The following is a 16,742-nucleotide window of genomic DNA, read 5'->3' as shown; positions in this document are numbered from 1 at the left end:
TAGTTCTCCGGAGACATCTTGTCCCCTTTCTTAAATATGCGGACTAAGATGGTGGTTTTCCAGGATTCAGGCATAATTTTGTACTCCGAGATATCCTAAAATAACAGCCCAAGAATTTGAACCCAAAAGCTGGGGCCAGCTTTAAAAGCAAGATTCGGAATCCCATCTGGCTAAGCAGCACAGGAGGGGTTTGCAGCGGTAATTGGAGAACAGATATCTAAATCAAAATGCAGATCCCACGACTGTCCACTAGTGGGAGCCCTAAATACAGAATCCCTCTTTCCATCTTCATACATAGCCCCAAGATAATGCAACCACACCCTCAGAAATGGAATTACTCTGCGATCGCATCCTAAAGCATGGGTCCTCATTTATAAGCCCCAAAATGATTTGGCATCACCCTTTTCCAAAACAAACAGCATTTTTTCACCCTCCTGTTGATATCTTTGTGCCTTACACCCACGAACCCAGTTCTTAAAGTGCAACTTTAGGCTTGCATATCTGATCCGCCACTTCCTTAATCTCCATCTCTAGGTGCCGTAGCTGGCGCCTCAGTTCTTTTTTTCCCACTTGGATTTTGACGTTAAACACTACTTTTCTAGTGTCCTCTCCTGAACCTCCCTATTCCTAGGTCATTCAGTCCAAGATTCATGAAGTCTACGAAGTTTTGGACAGTTAGGCACTAAACCAACTCTTCCACAGAAGCGTCACCAAACCAGTTTGTCAGCTCCAACCCCCACAGACAAAGCATAGAGGCTGCACAACGTCTGTACCTACCTTTGACGTAATGTTTTAGTGTGTACAGTGACGCAAAGTGCCATTAGGTTTAATTGGGCACTCTAATCACTGCAGATCATTTGATGTGTCGGGCTGCTACGGAGATGCTGACGAACATTTTATTTGGGGATACTGAAGTTTGAATGCACTAATGGCATTTTATGCATGCCTATATATCTTCATACTTTGTATGAAGTACTTACTGTAAGTTTTGAAATTGTGTTTTTTGATTCTTACATTTCGAGTTTGCTCTACAATAATCATGAATGCTTTTTGAACTTTATGGTTTTCACTTTAATAATCCTTGTTGTGCATTCATAAACTTATTTTATGCATTGCGAACACAGTAGGCAGTTAAATGGGTAGGGCAGCAAGTAATATGGAAACACTGACGTTTTGTTGCAATAATGCATTTTAAGCTCAGATATGAACATTTTTCGTTGTTGTGTAAAGTGCCCTACATGCTAAACCAACACATCCTACTAGAGCTCTTCACTCCTCCATCTCCCACTCCCTTAGGGTCAGCCGCTTCTCCAAGCAACGAGTTGGGGGTAGATCTTTCTTCAGCTGGGGCCTCCCCCTGGAACAGCCTCCCCGCCTCTCTGAAACTTGAGGAGAACTGTCTTCGGTTCCGGAAGCACATCAAGACCTTCCTCTTGGCTTCTGCCTTCGCTCTTCTTCTCCCCTGCTGATCTCGGTCTGCTTCGACATTTGGCACGTGGCTACCCTTTGATTTCGGGCCCAGATCCCTGGCCACCCAGCCGCATACCCGCACTGCCTCCTTGCACTTGGGTCTGTATCTGCAACACTACAGTCCCCCCTGCCCCCCTTGCACTTATTAGACACCAGTTGTCTGTGCCTTATTCTCGCACTTACCACCTGCTAGCTGCACTACCTGTTTTGATCACGTGTTCAGCACTCTCCACTCCTCCCCTGCCCCTTGCACTTTCCCCCTTCCCTCTCCCCTGCACTTGCGCGTTCTCAATGTCACTGGGTATAGTAAGATCGTTGTTTTTGTCCCGCCTTGTTCCCCTCCCTTGCCTCGTCGCGCTCTGAACCACTTGTGTTTGAGCGCGATATAAATACAATAAATCATATCAATGCACGCATTTTGTGTATTTGGTAGCATCAGATGTGGTGTTCAGCAGATAAAGTGGCCTGCTTAATATGTATTCTCTTACAGCCAGTGTAGTTTAAAGTGAACATTCACTTCGTTTATTTCTCCAAAGGAATGTAATGTTCAGCTTGCTTTTTGTTACTCATTTCCCACTGTTACTACCATCGGAAGACGAAGTTTGTGGGTCTTTGAAAGCTAATTGATTATACCATCTCTACATTTATTTTTTGTTGGTCCAATAAAGTTTATCAACAATTGGATTTTAAGAGATGCTGCTGCCATAGGTTTGTGACGAGTATTGCTGACTCTGCAACAGTTGATTATCATTAGTGAGCTTGCAAGAGTGCGTCCAGGGCAAAAGGTCAGTCGCATAGCCTTGTGCACACTACCTTATTTGCAACAGCTATGTAAAGCAATTTCATTTCTCGCCCCTATGTGGCATATGATCCACATATTGTTAACTTAAAAAAAGAACTAAGAGCGGCATCCACCATAAAGATTTCTGAGCCCATTCCCTCCAACCATGCGATAGCTTCATGGGTTCACTCTGTGAGCAGATTTTAATTGGTTCATGAGTCCTTGCAAGTGATGCCTTACGGCTTTTGCGCTTTATAAACAAAAATAACATAACATAAAAAAATAACATGTTATTTCATATTTAATATTTCTTTTTAACACCTTTTTTCTAGGTTTACTCCAGAGCAAATGAAAAAGAGCCGTGTTGCTGGTGGCTGGCTAAAGTCAGAATGATAAAGGGTGAGGTAGGAATATAGTTTTTAATTTGCCCCACTGCTATTTTTCTTTTCCTGTAGTTGGTTTCTGAAATGACTTTCACTTGTAACCTATTAAGGACGAAGTTAAAATGTCTTTTACGCATTCGATGCTGTGTAACTTTTTTTGCTATAATCCCAACAAGCTATCCTGTACTATCAACATTTCGTCATTCCTGCTAATGAGCACTGATTTTAATTGATTTTGTTTTTATCAGTTTTACGTAATAGAATATGCAGCCTGTGATGCTACATACAATGAAATTGTCACAGTTGAGCGTTTGCGAGCGGTGAATCCCAGTAAGCCTGCAGCAAAGAACACCTTTCATAAGATTAAATTGGAAGTTCCAGAAGATTTAAGACAAATGTAAGTGTGTGTAATGGCTTTTATGTTAACAGAAGTTGTAACATGCATATCTGATAAAAGTTGAAGTATGTACCTGTTTAGCACTAGAATCTATTATCGGAAGCATTTTCTCATTTTTAGCTCTTTAATCTAGCGGCACTTATTAGCCAAAACTACTGTATTGGAATACAGATAGAATGGAGATGTGATGGGAGGAGCTCAAACAGCTCTCGACGCTTGAAATTATTGGTCCCGACTTAAAATTTCCGAACAAGAAAGGTTGTGTATGCTGTGTGAAAAAGTGATTTTGAAGACACTTTAAAGCATTTGATCCTGCCATGTGAAGCTATTGCATATTTTAAGCATATGGACTTTAGATTTTTGTAATCTTTAAAAACCTGCTTCAAAACAATTGTACTGTAATTTTGTATTTGCTTTGCTATTTTAATGTTTATGTACTGTATGGTGGAAACGTTTGTATGTATACAAACCAAATCGCTAATAAAAAATAAAAATGTGAGTAGCTAAAGACGTCCACCTGGGATCTATTTGACCTAGCTCTACCAAGCATTAACATCAAACTTTCTGAAATGTAATGTTTTAATTGCAACTGTAAGTGTGCTACCGATGCAATAGAAATGGCTTAATCAAGTGTACCTCCAGCCACTTGATTTACAGCATTCTGTGTGTCCTTAAACCTGTTCCTTGCACTGGGGTCCTGTTGAAAATAAGCATTGGCAAAGCCAACAGTTTTTGGTTGTATATAGATATTAGATGGGCATTTGTCAGGTACTCGCACCATTTTCTAACTGTTGCCATCGTATGCCCAAGTGGTAGGCGTATTGCAATAACTAGCAAATGCCTGTCCCATTCCTTCACAAAAGCCAACCAATTGGCTTTGTGGATGCTTGTTTTATATAATTGTAAGCCCTGTGCCATTTTTCCTGTTTATATAATTCTGGGTTTGATGGCTTGCTGACTGCTGGTTGGGTGGTCCTGAACTATGGTAAAGGGGGGATCTTGGGGTGTGGCGGGGGTCTGTGGATCACAATAGGGTATCCTGGTGATGCTGTCCGGGATTACTTATTTGGAAGCAAGGTGGTGATTGACAGTGACTGCAGCCAGAGACCGAGAGGGCATCTGAACAGAGAAGCTGGTGCCTTCTGTGGAGAGAAGTTGAGAGGGCAGAGACTGTTCTAGACGGATCTGCATGATCCGACCGCGGCTGATTTTACCCGGGGCCGGAAAGTTTGCATGAGAAAAGTGCGAACCGCCAAAGGTTCGCACATTTCCCATGTGAACACACGTACACAACACCTACATACCCATATCCCCCACCCACACCCCCAACATAAACATACCCTACTTACCTTTTTCTGAGTCTGGGTCCCTGCGGCGCCAGTTCCCTTTCACTTCCGTGACCGGGAACCGGCGCCGCAGGGTCCTTTTCTTTTCTACTTCCTTTTTTATTTATTTTTTACGGGGGCTGCAGGGGTTTCCCACGCTCACTATACTGTAAAGTATAGTGAGCGTGGTGTTGCTGGGGAGAACCCCACAGCCCCGGTTTATTTTTTTCGGGTGTGCCTGCAGTCTTTTTTTTTTTTTTTTTTGGTTTTTATACTTAACCACCAAAGGTTCGAACTTTTGGTGGTTTGTGCCTTTGGTGGTAGCATTTTTAGGACTTTTTGTCCATGCAAACTTTTTGATGCGGTCCGTTCGTCCAATTCCGTATAGACATATTTTAGGTTAGTAGTGGTACAAAGCAAGCCTATTACTGAGACAGGTCCCACTTAGGATTCCCTAAGATTCCCCCTCTCCCTTTGTCATGTGTGCCAATTTTGTAAATAATCACACTACTACACAGATGGTACTATACCCCTGTGATTCTGAAATTTCCACCACAAAATCTATTGAGGTCTTTTGCCATGGTTCGGTTGGGGTGGGTAAGAGGCATAACGACCATACAGGGGTGGTTCATACTGTTTTCGCTGTGACCCATGTCACATGATTGAACATCATTTGAAATCTATGTTGTCATATGTGGCAACCAGGAAGTGCGAGCTACTAAATCGATAGGTCTCTGTGTTCTAGGGTTCCCTGCCAATGAAGAACTCCCAATTGTGTCACCAGAATTATTGTACACATGAAGAACAGGGCTTGTTTCCGGAAAGAGAGATGCATCTCTCTTTGATCTAATGGTCTTTCTTTTTGTAGCCACTGGTCTAAGGAGACATGTGATGGATTTCAATCTGGCGAGGGGGTAGAATAACTGGATTTTTGTTTTTTAGTCAACTGATAAAATGATACAGGAAATTACATCTCAGGAAGGGTAATCTCAGATCACCCTTTCATATGCTCCATGTCAAAGGCATAGTGTACACCTATGCCCTGTTGAATCACTATCCTGATCTGCAGCAGCTGCTCTGCAGTGGCACAGAGCAGGCCCATGGGTCACAAGTGCCTGACAGCTGCAGTGACAGCCACGTCATTGCAGCAAAGGGACTGCATTTAAGATATGCGCCAATATTTCCAAAATTACATAACTATGGGAGTTACTGTCCTGGTGGCTGTTGTAAACTTTGAATCTAAGCCATATCTATGAGTTTAAGTATGGCGGCTAGTATCTCGTAGTTTTCCAAGCCCCATACATTTCATATGTGTCAGACATATGAGGCCAGCTTAGCTCTGGAAGATTATATGCATTCCTACCAGCCAGGCTGTCTATTCTGCTCCCAGAAAGACTGTATCCCTAAGGGGTTGCCTCTCTTTGCTCCATTTTGAGGTAGGGTAACACGTCTCACCAGTGAGCCAGCATTCCAGCAGGAGGTGGCTTGAGAAACTGGAATCAAACGGCACACCCTAAAGGGCTAGCCAAAAGCCCATACCAAAAGTCCCTTTGATGTTATTGACAAGGGAAGGGGACTGGGTTAGTATAGACCATGGTTGCTTTGACCAGTGGGAGGAAGATATCTACATCTTCTTTTGTCTTCTCTTCCACCGTGTGCCCTCCACTTTCTTTTGCACAAAGCACTTTGAATGTGATGTGAGCAGTCAAAGACCACTTGTTTCAAGAACTAAGCTTGGACCCCTAAAAGCAGGATTTCTTTAGTCCAATCAACTATAGACTGTCATTTCAGGGGGGAGGTTCGGGGGCCGCCTAATCCGTCAGGTTTATTTTGGAAGAATTCATTGGACTCTGTTGGGAGAGTTGACTTTCCAAAGCCCTCCAATGTCCAAGGCAGAGGTAAACTCTACTCCCTAACCGGGATGTCTTGCTGCTGGAGCAAGACCTACTTCTCTGCCATTCACACTGGCACCCAGGATCTCACTGCACTGAAGTACACCTGTAGGTGTGTGCCAGCCTTCCCAGTATTGGAAGCCCGAGAACAAGGATTTATCTTCTCCTTGAGTCCTTGGATTGGTACTTACTGGAAACTGAGAGTCAAGACCAGCCGGACACCTTGCTTTTCACTGCTTCAAACCATTCAAACTGCCTTCGAAACTGGGTTCGCCACTTTCGAACCACAAGATCCACCAGTGTGCTTTTTGGCACTCAACCGAAATTTCGAACCAACTTTACGCTGTTGTATCCTCGCAAAGACAGTCACCTGCTTAGCTCAAATCAGCTGCTAATCGCCGGACCATGACTGGAGTGTCACTCGTTGACTCAGGCCAGCAGTTACCAAACAACCCGAACTGGCTCAAATTCAACCTCTGCTTTGTCGAGCTGCACACCAGAACACCAGGATCACAGCTTGAAACCATCCTTGGGCCCTGACATGAACTGCTGGAACCAGACATCTCGAACTTTCTCTACTTCTAACCGATCCTGGTGGGCACTCCGACCTGCATAGCTCGAATGCTGCCTTCCAACCGCTCTGAGCAACTGCGTTCAAATCAACTCCATGCCAAATCAATGCTTGGGTCAACAGGACTCTCTGCACCCGAACTTGGTTTGATCCGTTTGCACAACAGCTCGAAGCCTGGATTGACGCTGTGGAACTGCCGAAGAACAGCAAAACAGTACTTTTGATCCATAACTGTCAATGGTCCATCTTTGACCCTAGAGACTGGTTAGGTAATCTGTACTCTGTTTTCACTACAAGAATGTCCTTTTTAAGAACATGGTGGTTTGTGACTTTTACCCGATTCGTTACCCAGATAGCTGCACCCATCTATCTTTCATATTCTGGGTTCTTTCTTCAGAGGTGTTTTTAGATAGCATTTTTCTATTTACTTACTATGGCAGATGATGTGTTTAATTAAAGTATATATATTTTTAGAGAACCTTGATTTGACCCTCTATTTTGGAATGTTGGACGTCCGCCTTGTGTGGTAACGTGGGCCGAGGGAAGGCTATGCTCTCAAAAGGTGTGTGAATGTGGTTCAGTAGCAGCACAAACAGTGAACTATGACAGTCCAAAATAAAGGAATGCCCAATCAAGGTTCTATACAAAATTATACTTTAATCAAGCACACCATGTACAATAACTAAGTATAAAACACTGTAAATACTTACCCCTAGAAAGAACACAGAATATGCAATGATAGAAATGATGCAGCCCTCTGGTTAATGAGACAGAGACCGAAAAAGCAGTAAAGACCACCATATTCTATATATGTTATTTTTATATATAGCGCGCCCATACACAAGTGTTTCGAGCCATGACGAGGGAAGGGTGCAAGGGTGGGACAAGTCAACGATCTTACTAGGCCCAGTGACAATGAGAACACGCAAGTGCAGGGGAGAGGGGAAGGTGCATGAACACAGCATCAAAGCAACAACACAGGTAGTGCGGCCAGCAGGTGGCAGGTGCAAGAATTAAGCACAGACAACGGGTGTCTAAGTGCAGGTAAAGGGGCCGTAGGGTTGCAGATACAGACCCAATGCAAGGGTTGTCAGGAGGTAGTGCAGGTGTGCAGCTGGGTGGGCAGGGATCTGGGCCGAAATTCTGAGGTAGCCAGTTGCCCAGTGCAGTAATGGTTCTCAAGTTTCAGAGATCAGGGAGGCTGTTCCAGAGGGAGGTCCCAGCCGAAGAGAGATCTACCACCAACTTTTTGCTTGGAGAAGAGACTGACCCTGAGGGAGTTGGTTGAGCGAAGATCTCGAGTAGGACGGTATTTCTGAAGTGAGAGTTGAAGGTATTGCTGACCCAGGCCCCAGAAGGCCCCGTGGACAATGCAAATGGCATTGAACTTAATCCTTGTAGCCACTGGGAGCCAACGAAGAGATTTCAGGGCTGCAGAGATATGATCCATGGGCTTGAGGCCAATGACAAGTCTCACAGTCCTGTTCTGGATGAGTTGCAGAGTGCGGAGAGTGGTAGCAGGCAGATTTAGAAAGAGGTTGTTGCAATAATCCAGCCTAGAGAGAACCAGAGCTCTAGGGCCAGTGAGCTTCTGGGGGAAGGAGAGGAAAGGAAGAATACCTATGAGGAGGTGCAGTTGGTAGTTTGACTTCTTAGAGATGTCAAAGATGTGAGGAGAATACATCATGTGATAGATTGCACCCACAGAGATAAGCAGCAGCTGGCATCACTGGATGCAGTCAAGGCGTTTGATTCGGTCAGATTGCCATGGCTGCTGACGGTATTGGAAGAGTTCGGTATGGGACCACCCTATATTAAATCGGTAAAACTGCTATACAGCGAACCTGTGGCTAGGATGAAAACAGGTGCGATAATTAAAGAACAATGGCAGTTAAGTAAAGGTACAAGACAAGAGTGTTCATGGTCTCCGATGTTATTTAAGCACCAGGTGGCGCAGAAGCTCAGGTGCCTGACCCGTTGTCTCCTCTCATCAGGCTGACGCATACCGTGTGATTGCAGCATTTACTACAGTTTTCTCAACCCAACTTCCACAATTCTTATTCTTAAACCCGGGAGTACCTACGGACCAAATTTCAGCTTAAACCGGACCCTCCACCTACCTTATCTCTCTTCCGCGGCCTTTTCTTCTCTCTGCAGTGAGCCTCTTCCCGCTCTCCTCGGCGCCGGCCACATTCATGAAGGATTGGGTCACGCCGCATCCACTGCTACTGGACTAAAGGAGACATTGTATGCCCTTGGAGCAGCCATACTGTGGGTGCTTGCCACATCCAGAAAGGTTGTATAATGCTGCATCAACGCCGGACTGAGAGAGGCGCTATGCCCCTGACGAGGCCCCCTCTGCGGCTCCTCTCTCTGCTACGGACTGTCATGATACGCTTCAGCGCCTGACAGCTGCTACCGTCCTGAGGGTTGCGCACAGCACTGCCCTGGGAAACGAGGCAGCCGAGAACCCCACTGCCATGGCTGCAACTGACATGGCGCCTGCCGCGCTTGCCATCACCACCACTGCAACTACCATCAGGAGCTGCGCCTCCTTCCTACATCTTGCTGCCCCGGCCCGCCGCCCATGGGAACAGAGGCAGCCGAGAGACCCACGGCCGCGCCAGCCTTTGCGCCTACCATCACCACCACTGCAACTACCATCAGGTGCTGCGCCTCCCTCCTACATCTTGCTGCCCCGGCCCGCCGCCCCTGGGATCAGAGGCAGCCGAGAGACCGGCGGCCGCACCTGCCATCGCACCTGCTGCGTCTGCCATCGCCACCACTGCAACTTCCATCAGGAGTTGCGCCCCCCTCCCACACCTTGCTGCCTCGGCCCGCTGCCCAGCCCAACACCGTAACAGTCCACTGAGTGACCCGCTGCCACACTGAGGTAGGATCCATCACCACTGCTACTACCATCAGGAGCTGCACCTCCCTCGTACATCTTGCTGCCCCGGCAGGCCGCCCAGCCCAGCACCGTTGCAGTCCACTGAGTGAACCGCCGCCACACTGAGGTAGGATCCATCATCACTGTCACAACCCATGCACTGCAAGTGGCCGCCCCCACTCCTATACAGGCTGGCGAGCCCCCTTCTACTGCAGCCGCACTGCGGGCCTGTCATATCGCCCTCCATACTATGGATCTCCTGTGGACTGTCGCTCTGTCTGGTCCTCTGGTTGCGGCCACATCTGTCATTGCCACCACTGTGACTACCATCAGAGCTGGGCCTCCCTCCTCCACCTTGCTGTCCCTGCCCCCCGCCCAACCCAGCGCTGTAGCAGACCACAGAGTTACCCAGCCTGCCATCGCCCTGCCGCAACGGACTGTAACTCTGCCCACCCAGTCTTCGGGCTTTCCCTCTGACAGTTCCTTCTGTGCTCGTCCTACGGTCTGAGGTCCCCATTCCTTGTCACCTTTCATCATCCCTCTACCTACCTCCTCTTGCTCTTACCTTACTTCTCCGGACGCTCTGCTGCTGATCTCCAAAGGTTCCTTCCATCCTCACCAATCCACCATTGGACGCTCTGCCGCCGCAACCTTCACTCCACTGCCTTTACACCCACTCTGCCTAGGGCTCTTACTCTTCCGCCATCGGGGCCTCCTCCTCGGCCTCTGCTGCTCACCTCACTGCCCTGGAGGCTCTGCTGCTCTTCCTCCCCATGAATCTTGCTGCTCTCACCAAGTGCCCTTGATCGCTCCCTGCTCCAATTTCTTATCTAGGATCCTGCTGTTCTCACCTCTCTGACGCTCTGCTGCTGAACTCCAAAGGATCCTACTACCCTCACCAATCCACCCTCGGACACTCTGCTGCTGCAACCTTCACTCCACTGCCTGGACTCCCACTCAGCTGCTGTGATTCCCCATCCTTCTTCTCAAAGACCTCACCCTCCCCAGCCCTCTCACCCTCCCCCTCCCCTCTACTGAACCTGCAACAGCTCCTGATACCTAATCCAATTGTGGGCACTCTGCTGTGTTGGCACCAGCACTTACTCTTTTCCCCTTCTTGGCATGCACTCTGTCTTTCCCTTCGCCGGCCTCCCCCCATCTCCCTCTCCCTCCTCCTCCCGATCATCTTCATGCCCACCCCTTCCCCTTTGCACAATCCCTTCTCGCTCTAGTCTTATCCACTTCCCCACTGTCAATCCCTCCAGTATCATCAAGATTGCCCTCTGGAATGCCCGATCCATCTGCAATTAAGCCCCTGCGGCCCTTGATCTGTTCTTCCGACTCAACCTACACTTCCTCTGCATCACCGAAACTTGGATCCCCCCCTTCAATTCCACTGTTCCTGCATCTCTCTCCACCCCCTCTTCCTCCTTCTCCCATGTTTCACGCCCCTCAGGTCGTGGAGGTGGCGTCGGTCTCATTTTTCACCCTAAATGTCTTTCCTCTTCCCCTACCTTATGTCTCCCTACCTTGTCCTCCTTTGAATTTCTCTTAAAATCCTTCACTTACCCTCACGCGATCACCTTCTTAATTATTTACAGACCTCCTGGCCCCCTCTCCTCCTTCTATGAAGAGCTAGACCATCTTCTCTCTCTCATTTCTCCCTCCCCTACTCCTCTCTGTCCTTGGCGATTTCAACCTCCCTCAACCTCATCTCATTCTTCCCCTCTTCTCGCCTTTCTAAATTCCTACCTCCTATCTCCCCTAGCTACCCGCCCCACCCACTCCTCTGGCTCCACTTTCGGTCTCATCTTACTCTTCCTCCCCCGTATCGTCTCTTCCCAACTATCTCTCTGACCACGCCTTGCTATACTTCTCCCTTACTCCCCCTCTTCCTCCTCTCCCTTGTTCTCTCGTCGCGATCTCCGCAACTTCAACCCCTCTCTTCCTTGACTCCTGTTCTTCTTCCCTTCCCCCTCTCCCTGATTTCTCATCTCTCTCGGCCGATGACGCCCTCTCCTCACTGTCCCCCTCTATATCCTCCAGTCTTGACCAACTCTATCCTCTTACTTCCTTCTCCCCCTCTCACAAACCTTCCCAACCCTGGCTCTCCTATCACCTTCTGTCCATGCCTCGCCTCCTCTGTCAACTCGAGCGACGCTGGCTCAAATCCCCTTCTCTGAGTAATCAATCCTCCTACTTCTCATATCACTCTCTCTGACTCTTGCTTCACATCTGCCAAGCGCTCCTACTATTCTAACCTCCTCCACTCAAAAGCTTCTCGCCCCCGCCGTATTTTCCAGTCCCTCTCTCGCTGCCTTTCCCCCCTACTGACCCTTCCACAAACTCTCCCCTCTCTCCCTCTGACTTTGCCAACTTCTTCTCATCCAAAATTCTCTCTACGCCAAAACATCCTCTCCTCTCCTTCCTTCTCCCCTCCTTCCCCATCCTCTTCCATCTCTGCTAACATGTCCACCTTCTCTCCTATCAGCCCAGCCTGCGTCTCCCCTCTCCTGTCCAAAACTCACCCTACTGCTGCCCCCTCTGATCCCATCCCCACCTCACTCATCCCCAAAATCTACCCTCTCCTCATCCCCTACCTAACCACCTTCTTCAACATCTGTCTCTCCTCTGCTACCTTTCCTTCAGCTTTCTAACACGCTACCATCATCCCTATCCTGAAGAAACCACCTGCTAGCCCTCTTCTTGCCTCCAACTTCAGACCAATTTCCCTTCTCTCCTTCATCTCAAAGCGCCTCAAGCTCCTAGCCTACTCTCAACTCTCAGCTTTCGTCTCCTCTCGCTCCCCCCCCCCCACCTCTGAGTCTGGTTTCACCCTAAACACTCCACTGAGACTGATCTCACTTATGTACTCAATTATCTCTTCACTGCTCGCTACGCTATGCAATCCTCAATTCTCATCCTCCTTGACCTCTCAGCAGCTTTTGATACCGTTGATCACCCCTTACTTCTTAGCACTCAGTCCTCCTTCAGCTTCAAAGGCTCTGTCCTCTCCTGGCTCTCCTCTTACCTGTCCAATTGATCCTTTACTGTCTCCTGGGGCGGCCTCCTCCAACTTTCCTTTGAACTATGGCGTCCCCCAGGGATCCGTACTTGGACCTTTTCTTTTCTCTCTCTATACCTCACTTTTACCCCCGTCATCTCTTCTTTCGGCATCTCCCACCACTTCTACGCTGATGATACCCAACTCTTTCTCTCCTTCTCTTCTTTCACCACTGACCTCTACCACACTCTCTTCTTGCCTTACGGGCATAAAAAAACTGAATGTCATCCCATTTTCTTTCCCTCAATACTGGCAAGACTGAAGTGCTTTTCTTCCCTCCTAACACTCTCTCCCCTTCTCCCTCCTTTCATCCATTTCTCCCTTCCAATCTCCACATCTCGACCCATGCCTGCAATCTTGGCTTCCACATTGACTCCTCTCTCTCCTTCTCCAATCACATCTCTCTAACCTCTCATGCCTGTCGGCACCACCTCTTCAACATCCGCAAGATCTGCTCCTCTCTCACCTTCCACGCTTCTAAACTCTTAATCTCCACCCTTCTTTTCTCCCGCCTCTTCTCCTGCTCCTCTCTCCTCTTTGGACCCCTGTCTCTCTCCTGACTCCCCTAAAATCCATCTACCACTCCTCTATCCGTACTCTGTCTTCTTGGCCCTCGAGACTCTATTTCTACCTCACTCTCTCAACTTGGCTAGCTTCCCTTCCTCTCAACAAAAATTTCAACTCCTCTGTCTTGTCTACAAATCTCTCCATGACCTTGCCCCCCCTATCTCTATTCCCTCCTCTCAATTTACTCTGCCTCCCACTTTCTCCGCTCAGCTGATCTCTACCTTCTCACTGTATCCCCTGCCCCATGTGCCTCCTCACGCTTCTCCTCCTTCCAACTCTTGGCCCCCCTCCAGTGGAACCCCCTACTTCTTTCTATCCGCTCCACCCCTACCTACTCATCCTTCTGCTCCTCTCTGAAAGCCCTTCTTCTCCACTCCGCCTGACTCTCCTTCCCTACCTCTTGCCCCCTCAAATTCCCTGCCCCACCTTTCCCTTCCCCTCCCTCCTTCCCCCTCCTCCTGCTGCCCTCAAATCGGACACTGAAACCACCAGGGGGCGTAGGAGGTTACCAAGGGGCTCCTTCCCCCTTCCTCCTGCTGACCTCAAATCAGACATTGAAACCCTCCTCACCTACCTCCTCTACCCCCCCTCCTTTTAAGTAAATTGTTCTACATACTGTATCACTGGTTTGTTTCATGTTTGTAAATATGCTTCTTTCAATATTGTGCCTTGTTATACTGTAAAGCGCTTTGGATTAAAGAGCTATAAAAACTCAATAAACCTAAACATAAACATTTATATTAGCACTGGAACCGCTCGCAATTTATCTGTGGGACGAATATGGGGAGATGGGGATAGAAACGGCAGAGGGACAAAATTTAATATCATTGTATGCAGATGAAACTTGCAGTTTGTCTTAGACTTGATGGAATGCTACGCTGCCTTATCAGGTATAACAATTAACTTGCTAAAGTCGAGTTTGTTTCCGTTGGGGGTATACGTTGGAAAACCAGTATTCAAGCTTCGAGTGCTGCCAATTGAATGGGAATTGGACACGTTTCACTATCTCGGAGTGAACATTTATCATGACCTCAATCGGAACATACACATGTTATGTTATGTTACTTTGCATTTATATAGCGCCTTATGTAGCATTGGTATGGTCTGAAGCCGCTGGTAGGTTGAACGCCCTTGGGAACTGAAGTTCAAGTCAGTAGAGAGAGTAGAGAGAGTCAAAGGTGCGTGTGAGCACCGGATTTGTGTGCAGCTGGTGTGGCATTCGTGAAACAGCTGCTTCTTAGCGGTAGGTGTGGTGGTTGAGAGGTCAATAGTATGTGTTCGTTCTGGCAGGATTTATCCAGACCGAATTGTGGCTGCGTTGGGCCTGAGGAGAACGCCTGGCTGTGGGGTGTATAACCAGCAGTGTTTAGTTAGTGATGGGGAGTTTGAGGCAGATGTTGGTATGAGCTATACCAAACAGTGTCATAGTATCGCTGTGTTCTATTTGAGTGGTGGTGTAAAGAAGAGAGTAAGCGTGGAGATGTGAATATGGTGTTTTACTGTAGGTGCTTGAGATCGCGCCCACTCCAATAGTTCCATGAACTTCATCCGTTCCATGTACTCCCGACTGTTCCGTGCATTACGACCGTTTCAAGCACTCAGACTGTTCCTTTCAAAGCTTTTTCAGACGTTCCATGCCCTCCAAACCATTCCATTCCAACCTCGCTCCATTCTGTGCACTCCAACCGGTTCCATGCACTCCCATCCGTTCCATGCACTCCCATCCGTTCCATGCACTCCCATCCGTTCCATGCACTCCCATCCGTTCCATGCACTCCCATCCGTTCCATGTCCTTCAACCATTTTATGCACTCCACCATTTTCTGCACTACTCCTTTCATTCGTTCTACCCATGTTATCCTTACTCCAAGCATCATCTATCCACATACGTCATCTTCACACGTTCCATACACTTAACTAATTGCAACCATTTCACTCATCCATGCACTTCATTGGTTCCGCCCACTTTGCTGGTTCCAAGCACATCACCCGTTCATTCACCTACTTCATCCGTTCTACCATTTCACCCGTTCCACCCACTTCACCCATTCTACATCAGTTCATCCGTTCCATCCTCATACTTATCCACATACTTCATCCTGTTCGATCCACATACTTCACACGTTCCATCCAAACACTTCACCCTTTCCGTCCACATGCTTCACCCTTTCCGTCCACATGCTTCACCCTTTCCGTCCACATGCTTCACTTCACCCTTTCTGTCCACATGCTTCACTTCACCCGTTCCGTCCACATGCTTCACCCGTTCCGTCCACATGCTTCACCCGTTCCGTCCACATGCTTCACCCGTTCCATCCACATACTTCACCCGTTCCATCCACATACTTTGTGCGATAAAGCGTATCTACTTCACCCGCTCACCCGATATAGGGCAGACTTACTAGACTTTGGCATATTGACGTTATTGGGGACACTGTCAAATCCTGCTATGCCAGAGTGGTGGTGTTATATACACTTCTAGAATCAACTTTGTACCGAGAGGATATTGGGCACACTTCTAAAATCAGCCAAGGCGCACTAAAAGGCACACGTCTAACTTCAACTTTGCACAAAGAGGATAATTGGCACACTTCTATATTCAGGTTTGCAGAAAGAGGATAATAGGCAGCCAAAACAACTTTGCAATGGGGATGATATTAGGCAACCAAATTTAAATTTGCACAGTGAGGATATTCAACTAAGGCACGCTAATGGGCACACTTCTAAGGTAAACCAAGGGCACACTGTCAGGCACAGTTCTAGATTCAACCAGGGCACGTTAATATGCACCCTTCTAAAATTCAGCTTTGCACAGAGAGGATATTCGGCGCACTTCTAAATTCAACCAAGGCGCGCTAATAGGTACACTCCTAAATTCAACTTTACACAGAGAGGATATTAGGCAACTTCTAATTTCAACCGGGGCGTGTTATTTGGCACCCTTCTGAAATCAGGCAAGGCATGTTATTAGGCACACTACTAAATTCAACTTTGTACTGAGAAGATATTATGCATACTTCTAAATTCAACCAAAGCATGCTAATAGGCACACTTCTAAATTCAACTTTGCACAGGGAGGATATTAGGCATACTTCTAAATATAGCCACGGCAAACTAATAGGCATGCTTCTAAATTCAACTTTGCCTAGAGAGGGTATTAGGCACATTTCAAGATTCAACGTGGGCACGCTATTAGGCACACTTCTAGATTCAACTTTGCACAGAGAGGGTATTGGGCACACTTCTAGATTCAACTTTGCAAAGAGAGGATATTAGGCACATTTCTAGATTCAACTTTGCACAGAGAGGGTATTAGGCACATTTCAAGATTCTACGAGGGGACGCTATTAGGCACACTTCTAGAGTCAACCAGGGCATGTTAATACGCCCACTTCTAAATTC

At 47.5% G+C, this 16,742-nt stretch overlaps 1 protein-coding gene across 1 annotated transcript in view; it reads left to right on the top strand.

Moving 5' to 3' along the window:
- The window catches only part of FMR1 (fragile X messenger ribonucleoprotein 1), an 821,120-nt gene that overhangs the window by 291,445 nt on the left and 512,933 nt on the right, over window positions 1–16,742 (top strand). The window contains exons 4-5 of the mRNA XM_069612766.1: window positions 2,584–2,655; window positions 2,883–3,031. Coding sequence (XP_069468867.1) covers window positions 2,584–2,655; window positions 2,883–3,031 — 221 coding nt within the window. The remainder of the gene's footprint in view (window positions 1–2,583; window positions 2,656–2,882; window positions 3,032–16,742) is intronic.

The sequence above is a fragment of the Ambystoma mexicanum genome, chromosome 5p (assembly GCF_040938575.1).
Source record: "Ambystoma mexicanum isolate Mex_15411 chromosome 5p, UKY_AmexF1_1, whole genome shotgun sequence".
Classification (NCBI taxonomy): domain Eukaryota; kingdom Metazoa; phylum Chordata; class Amphibia; order Caudata; family Ambystomatidae; genus Ambystoma; species Ambystoma mexicanum.
This window is presented reverse-complemented; position numbering and strand designations above follow the sequence as displayed.